The sequence below is a fragment of the Typopeltis vanoorti genome, chromosome 16 (assembly GCF_054136105.1).
Source record: "Typopeltis vanoorti isolate ZY-2024b chromosome 16, IOZ_Tvanoo_1.0, whole genome shotgun sequence".
Lineage (NCBI taxonomy): Eukaryota > Metazoa > Arthropoda > Arachnida > Uropygi > Thelyphonidae > Typopeltis > Typopeltis vanoorti.
In genome coordinates this window covers 17,135,802-17,155,730 of record NC_143564.1, presented here as the reverse complement: position 1 = coordinate 17,155,730, position 19,929 = coordinate 17,135,802, and the positions used below count along the sequence as shown (strand labels likewise).

General features: G+C 36.3%; 1 protein-coding gene across 1 annotated transcript in view; it reads right to left on the bottom strand.

Moving 5' to 3' along the window:
- The window catches only part of LOC150097870 (ATP-binding cassette sub-family C member 1-like), a 626,276-nt gene that overhangs the window by 305,397 nt on the left and 300,950 nt on the right, over positions 1-19,929 (bottom strand). The window contains exon 14 of the mRNA XM_090406616.1: positions 748-941. Within this exon, the coding sequence (XP_090262742.1) occupies positions 748-941 (194 nt within the window). The remainder of the gene's footprint in view (positions 1-747; positions 942-19,929) is intronic.

Genomic DNA, 19,929 nt, shown 5'->3' with positions numbered 1-19,929 from the left:
TTCTATTGTTTGTTCCACTTTATTTCCATTAGCTTTTTATGGTGATAGAATTTATCTTCATCTCTGCTGAGATTGACTCTGTTCCAGTAGCTAACTTTTCATTGATAGCCCTTGTTTACTTAAAATATAAACAGCACAGGGCTTGTTTAATTAGGCAAGGCCTCAAACAGAAATAAGATTTCGTCATGCCAGCCTGGCAGGCCGAGTGGTTAGCATGTCGGCTCTCCAGTTAAGAGGCTGCGAGTTCGAATCCCGTCGTGGACATGGATGTTTGTGATTGTCTGTGGAAATACTAGTGGTGGTGGTTGGTGTAGTTGTGGTCAGTTGGTGGATTGTGAATGGTGGAAACAGAGTTGTAGAGTGGATATCCTCCCTCGATGAGTCTTTGGACTCCCTGGAGGTGACAAATAATAATAATAATAATAATAATACTGATTTTTGTTTTAAGCTGATACAGAATACATTTTGATTGGATAATTCCAAAACTGCCACACCATTCCATGCCTCTTTGTTCTGTATCTGGTACAGATACAGTATTTAATAAGAGTGCACCAAGAGAAGAGAAAATCAGATTAATGGTTAGTTAATTTACTCTGCTTTTGTAGGGGCAGCTATTTTGAAGCCTTCAGCCAATTTCCTAGTTTTCAGCTTTAAGTGATCCCTATTATATTAACATTTAATCAAGTTTTTTTTTTTAATAACTAAAAAAGAGAAAAGGACAAATGACATGAAATGTGTACTACTTACTTTTACATTCACATATCCTTCAATTTTATCCATGTCTCCTAGCAGTGCTGACAACAGGGATGATTTACCAGAGCCAATTTGTCCTACTACAGCTACCAAATATCCTTGAGGTATATGAAGATTAATGTCTCTCAATACTGGAGCTTCTTCTCTATTCCAAATGAATGTACCATTCTCAATGACAAGCGAATGAGCTATAAAAAAATTTTTATTTTCAAGTTTGTTTAATATTATAATACTGTGTAAAGCAAGTTATTACAAAATTTACAAGTTAAATAAACAAACTGTTGCAATCTATCAAAATTATAGAGAGTTAAATTGCTTTCAGGTATTCATGATTTAAAAGTTTTTTTATGGTCTTCATTTTTTCTGTTAATACTTATTAACAAGTTTATCCAGGATTATGCAGGAATACCCTTAGCCTGCCAACTAAAAACTGAAATTTTTCCAATTATTTATCAGTTTTCTTCCAAAATACTTAATAATAATACTATAAAATTCACACTTTACAATACCCAGAGAGTACCCAAAACACCACTATCAAATGTGCTCCAAGTCAGTTTTATGTTTGTCAAAAGGTGAGCATGCAGATGTCATAAACACTACTGCACAGAAATAGAGACCTGGTGGTGGTGATGGGGGGGGGGGGGGGGCACGATAGCGATAAACACATATCACACAAACCATAAGCTGAACAAGCACTTCTGTAACTAAACTGATGTATGTTGAATTCTTATGTCTGGTATATATTCCATATAAAGACTGCATGAACATGGCCTTGTATACTGCTAGAGTGGTGTTTTTTTGCTAATTTCTCTCTTATTCCATATAAATTTATTCATCTGGCTACCCACCATACCAGCTTTGCTTATTCTGTTGTCTATTTCCATATTTAACCTACCATCTTCACCAAAAACTGTGCTTAAATAGTTGAAATATTTTACTTTTTCTATAGGATGTCCATTGAGAATGCAGCTGAAGTTTTCTAGGTTCCTGCCTATGATAGTTTTAGTTTGTTTATTGATGATTTTGATGTCAAATTTGTTGCATATGTTATTCAGTTTAGTTAGTGAATCATTGAGACTTCCACTAAATCTATTTCAGGGTACAACATCATCTACATAAAGCAAAGAGCTAACATTGACATCTCCAATTCTAATATCAGGCCTAATGCCAATTTCATTCATAATGTGATCCATATAGATGATGAATAAGAGTGGAGATAATGTGCATCCTTGTCTTACCCCTGATTTTATATCAACCCATATTACTGTATTTCCTTCAATTCTAACTGAAGACTGACAACTTGAATATAGGCTATGTACTGCTCTATATAATGTTCCATTCGCCCCACATAATTGTAGTGTTTTGAAAAGCTTTTCTCTGAGCACCTTCTCATATGCCTTTTCCAGATCTACAAAACTCAAGTACAGATCCCTGTTATATTCCCATGATTTCTCAACTATTTGTCTTAAAGAGAAAATCTATTTTTGAGAACCTCTATTTGGTCTGAATTCTGCTTGTTATTCTCCAAGTTTCTCTTCCACAATCTCTCTCAACCTGTTTTCAAGTATACTTGGGTATATCATCCGGGTAGTGATATTGCAGGAACGAGAGAGCTAAAGGCTTATACGGGAACTGAGATGAATGGAGATGCATAGCATCTTACAGAAAATTAATGTGAATACAGCTGTCGAACCGGATGGCATGTGCGCTCAAGTTTTATGTAAAGCGGTGAGGGAACTGTCAGTGCCCTTGACCATATCATTCAATTTAAGTCTCGGCTCTGGGTTAGTCCCGAGGGGGGGGGGAGGAATGTTTCTATTGCATAAAGGAAGCTCCAAGACTGATGTAGCAAATTACTGGCCGATCAGCATATCAGGAGTTGTTGTCAAAGTATTGGTGAATTTTTTCAAGAGGAAAATACAGGAAAGGATAGATAGAAATGGGACTGTGTGTGGAGAATGGGGGACAGCATGGTTTTGTGAAGGGTAAATCATGCCTCAGTAACTTGCTCACGTTTTATAATACAGTGGTGACAGCTGAGTTGAATAAATGTAATGGGTTTACAGTGATACTGCTGGACTTTGCAAAGGCATTTGACAGGATACCATATGGAATTCTAATCAGTAAACTGCAGCACATGGGGATGGATATAGGGTTGGTCAGATAGATAGGAGGATGGTTGATGAAGAAATATCAGAGAGTAGTTTATTCAGGAGCGAGTCCAAAAGAAGGACTGTGATTAGGGGCATGCCACAGGGTTCTGTTCTTGGACCGTTACTGTTTAATTTGTTCATTAACAATATAGGAAAGGATCCAAGAGGAGCTGTTCAGTTATTTGCCAATGATGCAAAGTTGGGTAGAGCAATAGCTAATACAAATGATGTCAATTTTGCAGGATGATTGGATAAATTGGCAGAGTGGACAAAGGAAAATGGATATCAGTTTAATGTGGCAAAGTGTAAGGTTATGCATTTTGGGGTGAAAATATTACCAGCTGTATACCACATTGGTGGAGTTGTACTCCAGGAAATTGACGATGCCAGAGACTTGGGAGTATTAGTGAATAGGGAGTTAAAGTTTAGGGGACACATGGTGTCCCCTAAACTTTAGACACAAAAGTGTCTAAAGCAGTTTATCAGATCACTTGGTTACTGAAGAATATTTTGATGAACAGAAACAAGCAGGTTATTGTTCCTCTGTATCAAGACTTGATAAGACATCATCTTGAATATTATGCACAGATCTGGGCACCAGGGTTTCTTCGTGATGATGAAGAGGTGGAAAGGACCCAGAGGCGAGTGACCAAGATGATAGCAGATCTATGGAATGAACCATACGAGAACAGGTTTAAGATTTGTGGGTTACAGATACTAGTTGATAGGCATAAAAAGTGTGATATGATTGAGACATACAAATTACCGAGGGGGTTTTTACAAGACTAATTCAGAGGAAATTTTTCAGAATAGGTGTGGTGGCGGGAGAACTAGGGGCCATTCATGGAACCTGAGTAAAAGTTTAGTTAGCAAGGGTGCTAGAACTAGGTTTTTTACTTGGAGAGTACTAAATGAGTGGAATAGGCTGCCAGAGTCTATTGCAGGTGCCATGACTGTGAATGAGTTCAAAGCAAAATATGATACTGCACAAATGTTGGATAGTTCTTGACATGATGTTTAGGGCTCCCCCTTGATGCGTCTAAGGACACCTTGGAGTTACCTATAGTAATAATAATACTTGCATAGATCTTACCTGGAACACTCACTAGAGAAATTCCTTTGTAATTCTCACATTCAGCTTTATTACTTTTTAACTACCTTAACAGCTATTATGGATCAAATACGCATCCTCGTACGCTTTGTATTCATCTTATATTTCAATGTAATATCGATGGTATTACAATTTTAATATGCACTTCACATCCATGGTAACTTGGACGTATATATATGTCCTGGCCGGTAGCATGGTTAATAGATGGGTACTATGAGAGCTCTACTCCAATCATTGGGAATTCGAGATTCTGACCAAGCCCTCTGAACCAATGCAGTGTAGCCACTGCAAAACTTTTATACCTCCTTTATTATACAATGAAACCTGTGGAGAATTCATGACTAAACAAACACATGTAATAACCATAGTAATCAGTTTTAATAAGTAAATATTTCATCCTAAGTATCTTAGGACATTGTCAGTACAGTTAATTCAAACAATACTAGGAATAACATACAGTTAGTGTGCATGATTACAATGGAATCCCAATATGCGTGCAGTAGCGTGTTATAGAATTAAATTAAAACATAACTGGAGGGAAAAAAAATAATTACATTAAAATAAGATAACATATTTAAAAAATTATTTTACACAATTTTGTATGACAATGTCCCATACTTTAGGAATAGCAAGAACATCATTATGCTTGATTTGGTCTGTGAAGTAGGGCTTCAACACTTTCTTTATATAAACGTTCATGTTTATATAAAGATCTATGTAAAAGTTTGGTCTTTTCCCAATGGATCCTATGGTTTGGGTTTTTCATCTCCATGTTGAGCGAGGCCAGATTTCTGAGGTTTGATAAGATGGATATGGTCATGATGTTCCGAAATGCATTTATGAACAGATCTACCTGTCTGTCCATTGTAAGACAATTTACAGGAGCATGGAACCTCATACACGACAGGCAGCATCAGAGGTGAAAGTTTGTCTTTAGGAGAAGGTAACAAGTTATAGATCTGGTTGATGAGCTTGTAGGTAGTAATTTTTTCATAATTTTTGAAAGACGTTTGGAGATGCCTTTGACATAAGGTATGAGAATCCTATGGGCTTGTTCTTGTCTAGGTTGATGTGTGGGGAAGTGACTGATAATTAAGATGGTGTCCATTTAGTATGGCTGTATTTTTGATTATTTCCAATTCTTGGTTTAGAGATTCTTCAGAAGGAGCAGAATCTTTTTGCTCTAGTTACTAATGATTTAACGATGCCAAATTTTTGAGATGGATGATGTGCAGAAGAATTGTGAATGTAGCGACCTGAAAATGTTGGCTTGCGATAGACAGAAGTGGAGATGGAACCATCTTCTTTTCTTTGGATGTGTAAATCCAGAATAGAGATATCCTGTGGAGATTCTTTTCCTAGCATAAATTTGATGCAAGGGTTTATTTTATCTAGAAACAGGTGTAATTCTTGTTTAATTCTTGCTCTGACCCCAGACAGCAAAGACATCATCGACATATCATAGCCAAATTTTTGGTTTGGGTTTTAAACGTGAAAATTTTTTCTTCAAGGTATTCTAGAAACAGGTTTGTTAAGTTTGGCAATAAGGGAGACCCCATTGCTGTTCCTTCCTCTTGGTTGTAAATTTTTTTCTTTCCAAGTGAAGTAACCAGATGTAATGACAAATTTGAATAAATCAACAATATCAGATGGAAATTTTTGAGTTATCAAGTCTACTGTTTCCTCTTGGGGAATATTAGTGAAGAGGGAGACGATGTCGAAGCTAATTAGCATGTCAGTTTCCAACAGTTGAATGTCTTTTATTTTTGCATGAAACTCTATGGAAGTTTTAATTAATGAGGCTGAGTGGCCTATGTGAGGACAGAGAAGGTTAGATAAAAATCTTGATAACTTGTAAGTCGGGCTGCTAATAGAATCCACGACAGGTCTGAGTGGAACGTTATTCTTGTGAAGCTAAGGTAAGTCGTATATTCTAGGAGGTCTCACAGGGTATGTCCTAAGTTTTTTTATTGTTTCTTCATCTAAGGAAATGGTTTCATCAAGTAACTTGTTCAGTTTCTTGAGATGCGTTTTTATAGGATTATAATCAAGTTTGGCATAAGTATTTCGATCTCGGAGTAGTAAATTCATTTTTAAGTCATATGAATTGGTATCTAGAACCACAGTGGTATTTCCCTTGTCAGCTCTGGTGATGATTATGTTTTTATTTAAGCATTCGGGTCAGGTATCATCTATTCCAGGTGCCTTTCCACATTTCAGGTTTTTGACAACTTTTTCTACCTCAAATATTAATATGTGCACCTTTTTGCTTTCCTCCTGAAAATTTTGTACTACTGTTCGGTTACTGTTTGGTTTGTTAAATAGTCTTTCAAAGTAATTACTCCACACAATTAAGATATTCTTATTATCAGTATCCATGTCACCTTTATCATCTCTGATTCCTTTTACAGTACTTTTTCCTCCATTTCTAAGCTTCTATAGCCTCCAGAACATTTTGTTGCCTTCCTGATATTTATTTTCCGCACGCTTACCAAAGTCTTCCCATGACTTTTGTTTAGCTACTTTTATAAGTAGCTGAATTTGCTTACATTTTTCTCTGTATTCTTTTCTCTGTACTCTGTATTGCCTTCCTGATATTTATTTTCCGCACGCTTACCAAAGTCTTCCCATGACTTTTGTTTAGCTACTTTTATAAGTAGCTGAATTTGCTTACATTTTTCTCTGTATTCTTTTAGGGCATCTGCCAACTTATTTGCTAGAAACTTTTGGTATGTTTTTTTTTTTTTTCCAAACTGCTTCTTTAACTTCTTGTGTCCACCATAGTGTTCTTATTTTTCTACCCTTGCATATTTTCCATCCTTGCACAATTTTATCACATACTTACCTAGCTGAATCATATCAATGTCTTCTTCAGAGTTTGCCACTGATTCTCCAAAGTTTGGTTCTTGTTTTCAAAATGCTGGAAATTTTATTCAATATAAGACTGTTAGCATCAGTGAAACCTGGCTATCAGAATCAGATATGATAAGGGATCAAGTGTAATGGGTATACTATTTTTAGGAATGACAGAAGAGATAGGAAAGGAGGATGAGTGCTACTAATGATTATCAGATGATTAGTCCAGTTAGGGTAGAAACACAAGAAAACAATGATGGTAACAATGTCCCATGTCCCCTGGCGTCTCAGTTGCATGGTATGAAGAAATGCATCAATAATTTAGCCTTATGGGCAACAAGTGAATGATCATTATGGGTGAATTTTATTTTCCAAACATTTTGGGTTGAAGAGAAATCTCTTCATAACAGAAAAGAGGAATTTATTGAATTGCTGTGAAACACTTTCTCAAGCAGCGTGTGAAAGAAGGAACTCGAGGTCAAAGAGTGGTAGATTTGCTCATAACATCAGAATGCTTCACTGTCAAGAATATGGCTGGGTTACATGCTGAAATACAAAGCTGGAAATTATGATCGACTCAGGATAATACTATCTTTGGTCCATTGGTATCAGTTACTGAATGGGAAAAAAATGTCAGTAATGCATGGGAATCTTTGAAAAAGTGCTTAAATGAGGTAGTATCTGAATGTATCCCTAGTGTTTGAAGAATAAATAAGATATTTATTCTTCGAAATTATTAAGCAAGAGATCCACAAGAAGAAGATGATGTGGAAAGAATATCAGGAGAATAAGAGAGAGAGGAGTTATGAAATATATAAAGCTCAGGCCAGAAATGTAACAAGTATTGTGAGGAAAGCTAAATCAGAGTATGAAAAGAAATTGGCCATGCAAGCAAAAGGCAATCCAAAAGAATTTTATCGTTATGCCGCAAACAAAAGAATGAATGAATGTGGAAAAATAACTTTATTGAATGCAGATGGGACTCAAGTGTCAGAAGTTAATGAGAATGTTCAGTTAATGAGCGGTCACTTTCCTATGAAATGTAACATGGTGCAAAGTGTTACTGCTACATTGAATGAAGGGTTGGAGGTTCATGAAAATGAGGGTGAAAAGCTGTTGCATAACCTGGATAAGAATTTGTCTATAGGGACAGATGGAATATCAGCCCATTTGCTAAAGGAATTTTCAGCTGAATTAGCTATGCCTTTCACATATAACTTGAGTCTCAGCTCAGTAATGATACCACAGGAATGCATGATAGTTCTATTGCAAAAGCTGATGTGCCTAACTACAGACCTATCAGCATCATTGGTGTGGTAGGGAAGATTTTAGAGAAGTTGGTAAGAACTCGCTATACTCTGAATAATTTGAACAACATGGGTTTACTAAACGAAGGTCATGTTTTAGCAATTGGCTCATATTTTATAACAATGTTACGGCTGAGTTGGATAAAGGGAATGCACTATGATCATGTTGGATTTTTTAAGGCATCTGATAGGATACCACACGAAAGGCTGTTGCATAAACTGGAGAATGTGGGATTGGAATATAAACTCTTGACTTAGATCAGGGGGATGGTTGATAGACAGATATCAAAAAGTGGTATACAGTGGGTGTGAATCTGCCAGATTTAAGGTGACCAGTGGTGTACCTCAGGGTTTAGTCCTTAGGTCATTAGATCATTAGGCCAATCTGTACATTAATGACATCAGGCAGGATGTAACATCAGATGTGCAATTGTTTGCCAATGATGCAAAAATAGGCAGGGCAATCAGGGATGCAACTTTTCAAAAAATGATTTGAATAGACTGGAAATTTGAGCAAACGAAAATGGCTTTCAGTTTAACGTTAGGAAGTGTAAAGTTATACACTTTGGTGTGATTAGAGTTCCAGTGGCATATTATATTAGCGGGATTACACTACAAAAAACTGAAGAGGCAACAGATCTTGCAGTATTGGTGGATAGGAATTTAAAGTTCAAAGGTCACATAGCAAAAGTTGCAAATACATCTCAGAGGATAATTGCAATGTTGAAGCAAACCTTAAGATATAAGGATAAGGAAGTCATTTTGTCTCTTTATAAGGCTTTGATAAGACCATACCTAGATTACTGTATGCAGATTTGGTCTCCTGAGTTCCAAGGTGAAAAAAACTGTGGCAAGGATGCAAAAAAGAGTTACAAAGATTATATCCGGATTATGGGATTTAGATTATGAGGTCAGATTGTAAGTATGCGGATTGCAGACTCTCGTTAACAGGAGAAAGAAGAGGGTGATATGATAGAGGTCTATAAACATTTGAAAGGGTATTATAGGATATCAACTAATGAAATTTTTCGTTGTATAGAAGGTGGGAAGAGAATACAGGAGCATCCATGGAAGTTAAGTTTGTTCACAGTCAAGAAAGGGGTAAGAACTAGATTTTTCTTCCAGAGCAGTGAACGAGTGGAATAATTTGCCCTTGGGGGGGGGGGGGGGTGTAGTGAGTGCATCTAGTGTGAATGAATTTAAGGGAAGGTTTGATAGCCGGATTGGGTGATTTATAGCCTCCATCGATGAGTCCTTGACTCCTGGAGGGTCTCAGATAATAATAACAACGACAAAGGTAAACTTAATCATGTAGTGCTGTCATAGTAACCTGAACAACTCTTGAGGGTATATTTCAGGAAATTGATGATGATCACGATAAAGACTGTTTGATGAACACTTCTTTTCCAAACTTTATTCAGTTAAACAAGGCCCCTGCTGTTTTTGCCAGGGAAACCAGAGCGAACAGTGAAAAGTCAGTTACAGGAAAAAATCCTGAAGAGCACCCCAACTCAACATCACCAGAATTCAATATCAGTACTATGAACATAAGAAGCTTGAATGGAAAAGAAATGGAGTTGGCTGAGGAATTGGATAAGTACCAGATTGACATAATAGCAATGACTGAAAGAAAAAAGATAAAAACTGGTGAGATCTTTCTAAGCAGTAAATACAAAATGTTATATTCAGGCAATAACAATCTAGGCAAAGAAGAAGTAGTTACAGTCTTCAACACAATGAGTCTAACCTTCTTGAAGTAGGCAATATCAAGTAGACTGATGCGAGATAATATCAGAATGAGGACCTGGAAAATGAGACTTATTTGTCCCTATGGTCCCACAGAAGGTTCTACTAAAGTAGAAGTGGAGGAATTTTTTGAGAAAGCAACTGACAAAAATTGCTAAATGAAAAAAGGAAAAGATGATCCTTGTTGGGGATCTAAATAGCAGAGTAGGAAATGATTGTCAGACATAAAGAAATATTATGGGAAAATTTGGAGAAAAGAGCACAATTAATAATAATGGCAAGTAACTGTTGGTTTTCTGCTCAGGACATTGAATGGTTATTACTAACACAATATACTAACATAAAGATATGCATAAATTCACATGGAGAGAAGAGGCAAGGAATAAGAAAAGTCTCATTGACTATGTTATTGTTGACTGATGTTTTCTCACTGGTGCAAGAAACAAGAGTGTACAAAGGATTTGAAATTGGAAGTGATCACCATTTAATCTTGAGTAGGATAAAATTGAATTTCATATTAAAAAGAAGAATATGTAAGAAAATTTTAAAGCGAATAACAGTTGAGCAGCTCTTAGATGTGAACTGTAGACTAAAATACACAAAATTATTGAAGAAAAAATGAAACAGTTTGAGAACAGGAACCAAACCTGGGAGATTCAGTGGCAAGCCCTGAAGAAAACATTGACTGATTCAGCCTGAGAGGCATGGTTATCAGCAAGGATAGAAAAATCAGAACTTCATGATGGACACAGGAAGTTAAAGAGGCAGTGATGGAAAAGAAGAAAGCATATCGAATATTCCTGGCAAATATGTCAGCTTGAGCTCTTAGAGAATACAGAGACAAATGTAAAAAAGCTAAACACTGTGTAAAACGAGCTAAACAAAAGTCATGGGAAGACTTTGGTAAGAACATAGAAATTAAACATCAGGAAGGTGGCAAAATATTTTAGAGACTGTTGAAAAAGTTCAGAAATGAAGGATGAGTGCCATAATAGGAATTAGAGATGATAAAAGTGACATGAAAACTGGAGAAAAGGATATCCTTGATGTATGGAGTAATCACTTTGAAAAATTGCTAAATAAAACAAGCAATGATAGCACAGTTGTAAAAAACACTCAACAAGCATGCAATCAGGAACACATATCCATCCTTGAGGTAGAAAAGTCTGAAATGTGGAAAGGCAAGCAACAGGAGTAGATGATATTCGACCAGAAGCTCAATTACAGAGGTAAAAAAGTCTTGCAGTGGCTGCACTGTATAGTGCAGCCACTGCAATAGTTCAGAAAGTCTGAACAGAGGGACGAATTCCAGATGATTGGAGTAGAGCTCTCATAGTACCCATATACAAAAAGGGAAATAAAGCTGAATGTGAGAATTACACAGGTATTTCTTTACTGATGACTATGAAGGATTTATGAAAGTATACTTGAGAAACAGCTGAGAAGGATTATAGAAGGGAAGCTTGGTGAAGAACAAGCTGCATTCAGGTCAAATAGAGGCTGTCAGGATCAGATTTTCACTTTACAAAAAATAGTTGAGAAATCATGGGAATATAACAGAGATCTGTATTTAAGTTTTGTAGACCTGCAGAAGGCATATAACAAGGTGCTAAGAGAAAAGCTATTCAGAACACTACAGTTATGTGGTGTCAGTGGGACATTATATCAAGCAATACTTAGTCTTTATTTGAGTTGTAAGTCAGCAGTTAGAATTGAAGGAAGTAGAGGAAGATGGTTTAATGTTAAATCTGGTGTCAGACAAGGATGTACACATTATGAAGGAAAGTGGTATTAAACCTGATGTCAAAATTGGGGATGTTAATCTCAGCTCTTTACTTTATGCAGATGATGTTACACTTTTAAATAAATCTAGTACAAGTCTGCAAGATTCTCTGACTAAATTGAATAACTGTTGCAATAAATTTGGTATGAAAATCAGAAATAAGACAAAGACAATTAAAATAGACAGAAAAATGAAATTATCAACTGCATCATGAATATGAAACCTATAGAACAAGTAAAACATTTCAGCTACTTAAGCACAATTTTTAGTGAAGATTATTATTATTATTACAGGCAACTCTAAGGAGTCCTTAGACTCATTGAGGGAGGCACTAAACATCATGAGCAGTATCTATCAAACATTGCTTTGAACTTGTTCACGGTCATGGCACCCACAACAAACTGGCAACACATGCCACTCATTCAGTACTCTCCAAGCAAAAAACCTGGTTCTGACACCCTTGCTAACCACACTCTTACTCGGTTTCCATGGATGGCCCCCTAGTTCTTCCACCACCACACCTGTTTTGAAAAATTTCCTCTAAATTAATCTTGTAAAAACCCCTCAGTAATTTGAATGTCTCAATCATATCACCTAATTATATAGTGGGTTTTATCCTTTATTCAAGTGTAAGCAAACAAATTTTGCACCTGAAGTACTTTCAGGACAGGGGCAACTCGTGGTAAAGGTGATATACGTTCTCATCACTTGCCTTAGTATCTCCCATAATGCAAAGCACGTTTCCTTATGGACATATATAATGCTATGCATTAAGGGACGGGCTACTACCCAGACTGGTTTCGACCTTTAATGAGGTCTCATCAGTGGGACCAAACCCAGAGGTGGTGATACTAAAGTGGAAGTAATGGAGAAGTCCTATTTACCTATACAAGCTGCCAAAGGGTGTCACACCCTATTATTAAAATTCTCTGGATTAGAGATAAGTTTATGAAAGTTTTTTCACTTGGGCTATGCTACTAATTATATAGTGGGTTTTATCCTTTATCCAAATGCAAGCAAACAAAGTTTGCATCTGAAGTACATTTGGATAAAGGATAAAACCCACTATTTAAATTAAGGGAATATTAAATCCCACATTGTTTTAAAACCGAATAAGAAACTCAAAGATTGGAATCAGAGAGTTTCTTGCCGAATACAGAACTTTACCGACTTTGCTGCGAGATTTCCGGTATTGCACTACGGGCTGGGCCACTTGCATTTAGCGGACGCTTAGTGATCGCCGATACTTTATAGTTTACTATACTATATTCGGCAAGAAACTCTCTGATTCCAATCTTTGAGTTTCTTATTCGGTTTTAAAACAATGTGGGATTTAATATCCCCTTAATTTAAATAATGTTTTTGTTGCCGAAATGAAGCTTATTAGCTCTTTATATTTAAGTAACTTAATGGTTGCACCTGTTCGGAAACTCGTATAGCAGAGTATAAAGTTCTTTTCGCTATACACTTTGGTATTAACTCGGTCTAGCTACTCACTGATGAAGCCTCAAAAAAGGCTGAAACCGGTCTGGGTAGTGACCTCACCACCATAATGTAATAACAGCATACATTTCCTAGGAAATGTGTTTTTACATTATGGTAAATACCTAAGAATAGTGATCAGAACTTTACCGACTTTGCTGCGAGATTTCCGGTATTGCACTACGTGCTGGGCCACTTGCATTTAGCGGACGCTTAGTGATCGCCGATACTTTATAGTTTACTATACTATATTCGGCAAGAAACTCTCTGATTCCAATCTTTGAGTTTCTTATTCGGTTTTAAAACAATGTGGGATTTAATATCCCCTTAATTTAAATAATGTTTTTGTTGCCGAAATGAAGCTTATTAGCTCTTTATATTTAAGTAAAACCCACTATTTAATTAGTAGCATATGATTAGGGTTTTCAACATTTCCGATGAATCTAAATGGTCGAACGAGGATACTGTAATCAATGTATTTTTGAATGCTGCAGTAGTACTAGATGATTTGTCCCTCCCTGCTTCAGTAAAGAGTGTGAATGTGGAATATATACTGGCAAAAATATTCCTTATCTACTCTAGCCATCAAAATCTGTGAAGGAAAATATGAATTCACAAGTTGATGTTTTGTGAAGTAAATCAATTTGAAAGGTTGTACATAATTTAACAAAGGCAAGCATGGGCAATCTGTAGGTAAACAAGTCGTTCTCTTCAAGGAACACATAACTGCTGTTAAATTTCTATTATCACAAATTGAAGAGCAGACCTACTTTTTATTCAGAATTAGTGACCTTGTTACCTTCAGAACTTTGGAAAACACTACAGACAGATTGTCTTCAACCTTCTACAGACCGGTTTCAACCTTTTTTGAGGTCTCATCAGTGAGTAGGTAGACCTGGAAGATATCAAAGCTTAGTGAAAAGAACTTACATACTTTCACTATACGAATGCCATAAAGGTGTGCTTATATTTTGTAATTAAAATGAAAAGCCAAACGGCTAGTTTTCTGTTCATGACTTATTTTTCACGGTATTAACAATACCACAAACACTTTTAACAACAAAGATGTTTTATTAATGCTAATATTTCGCTGATTTTCTAATCAGCATCATCAGAGCACAACACACATGTAAACGCGACAGTGAGTGAGTGAAACAATATAATTGAAAAAAAAAAAAAAGGCAATTATCCAGGAGTTTTTCTTAGGATAACCGTCTCCCAAATTTTTGGCAAATTAATGCAACCATATTTGTTACGGTTGGGAGAATTCTTCAAAGCCATTGCTGACTCAATTTTGAGTCAGCAATGGCTTTGCTGACTCAAAATTGAGTCAGCAAAGTTTTTTTTTTTTTTTTTTTTTCGTCAGAGGGCGCCAAAAAAAATAGGACTAGATCTTTTGCAATTATATTGTTTCACTCACTCACTGTCACGTTTACATGTGTGTTGTGCTTTGATGATGCTGATTAGAAAATCAGCGAAATATTAGCGTTAATAAAACATCTTTGTTGTTAAAAGTGTTTGTGGTGTTGTTAATACCGTGAAAAATAAGTCATGAATAACCATCAACGCCTAAGCTTATCTGTTAGATTGGCTAGTTTTCTGGCAACTTAATAGATATTAAAGGGATAAAAATCCTATGTTTGGCTTTTCATTTTAATTACAAAATATAAGCACACCTTTATGGCATTCGTATAGTGAAGTATGCAAGTTCTTTTCACTATGCTTTGATATCTTCCAGTTCTACCTACTCACTGATGAGACCTCAAAAAAGTTTGAAACCGGTCTGGGTAGTGACCTCTCCTCATAATGTAATGACAGTATTACATCTCCTAGGAGCTGTGTTTTACATTATGAGAGAATATCAAGAATAGTGAGGGAGCTCGCTCCACCTTTGCTTCGAATTGCCTTCACTGATAGTTTTTCAGCATTGAAACACAGATCATAGTTCTTGATCTTGAGTTTCACTTACTGGCTATATAACAATATAGGATTTTTATCCCTTTAATATCTATTAAGTTGCCAGAAAACTAGCCGTTTGGCTTTTCATTTTAATTAGCAGAGCTGACTTGTTTCTCAAAAGGTGAGATAATTCAAGTATTTAATTAATGCAAAAATAACCCACAGTTCTTGTCTAAGAAGCTTAACTGAGGTCCTAAGACAATCTGTCTGGAATGAAATCACCACTATCCGAGAAAGCTTGTACAAATAAATAGAACTTCCTGCGTGCAGAAAATGACTGAAGCATTTCATGAAGGCTGTTCCTGACCCATATCTCACTAAAATATGGACAGGGAATTCAAGAGGATTAGTACTGGCTGTCGTATGCCCATACAGGTTGTCATTTTCAAGTCTTGAAATGTGACCGAAATATCTGAGAATTCATTCATTTACAATGTCATATAGCTGCCTCTTGATTTTTAGTTGACTTACACTTTCATTAGACTTTTTGTCCATCCAGGAGACTCTCAACATCCATCTCCAGCATCACATCTCGAAGCTGTTTATCTTGTCTATATCTTTCTTGCTGAGTGTCCAAGATTCAGCACCATAAATGAAAATCGAAAACACCAAGCTATTGACAAGTCTTGATTTAGTGGTGAAAGAAATGTTTCTGTCTTTCCATATTTTTTGCAACTGCACCATTGCTGACCTGCATAGTAATTCTTCTTTTAATTTCTCTTTGATATCTCTGTGCTTATTAGAGCTCCAAGGTAAATGAATTCATCCACCTTCTTGGAGTCAATATTGTAGGGAAAATTATGATTTTCATCTATGGCCATGTATTTTGTTTTATCACGATTAATTCTTAAACCATATTTCAGGCTTTCCCATTCAACACCTTTCTTGACAGTGAATCACTGAGATGTTTTTCCATCCATCTTCACCACAGCCCAATTCCTCTCGTAGAGTTATTTTAAAAGGTGTGTCAAGTGTTCTGGAATGTCCATTTTACTTAGTATTTTCCACAACTCCTCCCACCTGACAGTCAAATGCTTTGACATAATCAATGAGGCATATATACAAGGGAATATTAAATTCTTGAGCCTTTTCAACCAAGTGCCTTAGATCAGAAATTTGATCTCTGGTTTCACGTCCCTTTCTAAAACCTGCCTGTTCAGCAGGAAGTTGTTGCTCGACATAATGTTTAATAACATAAAGAAGAATTTTGCTTGCATGTGAGATCAAGGCTATAGTTCTAAAATTATTGCATTCGTTGACATTTCCTTTTTTGTCTATTGGGATAAAAATGAATTTTACCCAATCATCAGGCCAATCTCCAGTCTTCAGGATTTTATTATAGATTTTACTCATGATTTCAATTCCTATATGTCCTAGACATGCGAGAAGTTCGCTTGGTATTCGGTTGTGGCACAGTGTTTTCCATTTTTTTAATTTTTTTTTTAAAGCTTCTTTTAAAATGGAAGGTTCCTTATGGAAATCTCTGGTGTTTTCTTTGTTAAATGAGAGTGAATTATCTTTATACAGATTTGAGCTATAGTCTTTCCATCTATTAAGGATGTCCATTGGATCAGTAAGAAAGCAATTGTTGACCTCAGCTATATGAGGATGATCTGAAAAGTTCTTGGCCTAGACCACATGGTGGCACTATCAGCAAGATTTTTTTTTTCCCTGAGTTGGTACATCTGTCATAAGCATCCATGTGAAATTGCAAGTAGTTTGTTTTATACAACTGTCTGAAGCAAATCTGTATCCCATGAAATGGATAAAACTGAGTATCGTAAGGTTATAAAATTCTTTGTAAAAGAAGGTTTAATGCCAAAAAGAAATTCATTCAAAGTTCATAAAAGTTTATGGGCACTCTTCTCCTTCATTTTTGACAATTAAGGAATGGGCTGCCGAGTTTAAACATGGCCGTACCAGCCTTGTAAATGATCCACGTGAAGGACGCAAGTGCATGATATGGTATTGGATGACCGGCGAGTCAAAGTGAGTGAAATTGCTGAGACTAGGCATTTCAAAAGAATATGTAGGATATATTTTGTATGAAGAATTGCATATGAAAAAGCTTTGTGCAAGATGGGTGCCATGCTTGCTCACAGCAGATCAAAAACGAACTCACATGAAAATCTCTGTCATAACAGCCAGCTTCTCTCCACTGTTTTGACTGCTGTTTGGATTCTTGCTGCAATGGTGAATCCAAGTCTCATCCATGGACAGAAGCCAGTTGTTCAGCACCAAAGAAGACAAAATTGGTTCTATCAGTAGGAAAGGTCGTGGCATCAGTATTTTGAGATGCTAAATGGATTTTGTTCATTAACTAGATGAAAAAATTCGAAAAAGACCTGGTTTGCAGAAGAAAAAAATCATCTTTCATCAGGACAATGTACCTGTCCACAAAAGTGTTTTGGAAATGGGAAAATTAAATGATCTGCACTATGAATTGTCAGAACATCCACCCTATTCCCCAGATTTGGCTCCCTCTGACTTCTATCTCTTCCCAAAAATAAAACTGTTCCTCGCTGTTCAGTGTTTTTCTTTGAATCGAGAGGTGATTGCAGCTGTAGAAGAGTATTTTGCATATCTTACTGAGAACAACCAGGGACAGGATAATGGCGCTGGAGCGTCACTGGAATAAATATATTAGTGTTAAGGGAGATTATCTTGAAAAATAAAAATAATTTTGAAATTATAAATTTGTTTTTTCATTGTTAGGCTGAGAACTTTCAGACCAGCCTCATACTTGAATACTTTGATTTAAATTTTCTATTCAACAGCCTTATTTTTCTAAATAGGTCTTTGGTTTGATTTTGATTTGAATGATCTTCAATTTCTCTGCATATGTTGTTGATAAAGTTGTTTTTATCTTTAATGAAAAGTTTTTTTATGAGCATGGATAACTTGCTATAAATGAATAGAATCTTCCATTGAAAGTCTTTTTGACTTTATCAGGGTGTATTGAATCTGGGTGTGTTGAAAAGGAGTTGGTAACCATTATATCAGCAATAAGGAGTTGGTGATTAGAGCAACAAGTGGCTTCGGTACATGCTTTAACATTTTTCATCACAGGCCTTCAATCTTTTGTTAATAAGTATGTAATCAATTTGGTTCCTTGTTCTGTGCCCAGGCAACCTACAGGTATATAGTCTCCATTTGTGTTGCTCAAAGAAGGTGTTAGTAACCATAAGTTCTCTTTCTATACAAAAGTCGATCAGTCTTTCACCTCTTTAATTTTGGGCGCCTTACAGTCAATCTTTAAGGAAATTATCCTATCTTAATAGGGTTGTAGTTCAACACTGATCTGCATATACATTTTTTGACAATTATTGCTACTCTGTTTCTGCATATAGAATCACATCCAGCAAAATAAATGGTATAGCCTAGCTGTGACGTGAAGTGTTCCTTGTTTTTCCGATGTGTTTCCGCAATCCCTAGTATAGTTGGACTGTGGCTGAGAAAGGGAATCAGTTTTTTGAATCATATGCTCTCAGCAGTTATTGAGATTGGGACATATTCCTTTCCCCTCTGTGCCTGGAGGTACTCTACCTTGGTTTGCCAGGCGGGTAGTTGTCCCATTCTTATCATCATTCTTCATTGTGCCTATGGTCATAATGGGAGGATAGTAGAGTGGTTTCCACTTGCCTTCTCTACCACAGATCGATTGCCAAGAATTCTGATTCAGTCAAGCCAAATAGCTGTCTAGATATGACCCTTTGGTGATATTGCCTGATGATATCTTTAGCCTCATGCCAGGGTCTCTTGCTTAGTCTGGCTCCTACCTAAATGAGACCTGATTGACTTGGTGGCTCTGCTGTTTTTAAGCAATCACCAGTATCATATCCCTCCCCATTTGTTTAACAGATTTCCATGTGACATTCTGCCAAATGCCTTTGCAAAATCCAGCAGATTTCATCGTGTAGCCATTTCTTTTATCCAACTCAGCTGTTACTCTATTATAAAAAATTAGTAAATTGTTAAGGCATGACCGACTCTTCTCAAAGCTATGTTGTCCTTCATAGAGTATCATACTCTTATCTGCCCATTCTTGACTTCTCTTTTTGACCAATTTTTCCAGTACTTTTATCACCACTCTTGAAATAGCGATTGGTCTATAATTTACTAATCTAATTTCAGAACCTCCCTTCTGCAAGGGAATTATTTTGCTCTCTTTCCACTCTGTTGGAACTTTACCAGAGACGAGACTTAAAGAGCCTAGTGAGAGGCCAGTATTCGTGCACATTCCTGTAAAATGCAAGCTGATATTCCATCTATTGTTACAGATATATTAACATTGAAAATCTGTAATATCCTAAGACCTTCCAATTCATCCATCTCTGTTACTACATAAGTCTCTGTCACATGTCACAGCATTAACCTCACTTGTATGGCTGAACCTTCACAAAGTGGTTAATCAGTAACTAAACTATTTCATCTGTTTCTGTCACCTATCTACCATCGGCATAAGGCTATTCTTCCATAGTCTTTCTTCCTCATACTTGCCATGTAACAAAAGAACTCTTTGGGATTTTCTTTTGCCTGCTTGGCTAGATTCTTCATGTAATCTAATTTTACCTTCCTTACCATGCTGGTCACCTTGCCTGAGACTTGTACTACATGAGTTTGCTGGTCACCATTTCCCTCATACACCCTCCACAGCATTTTCTTCTTCTGAAACTCATGATTAATGATATTACTCATCCATCTAATTCCTATCTGATTAACTACCATCTAACTCCTAACCTTAGGTATACAATTTAATATTGCTTTCTCTAAGTGCCC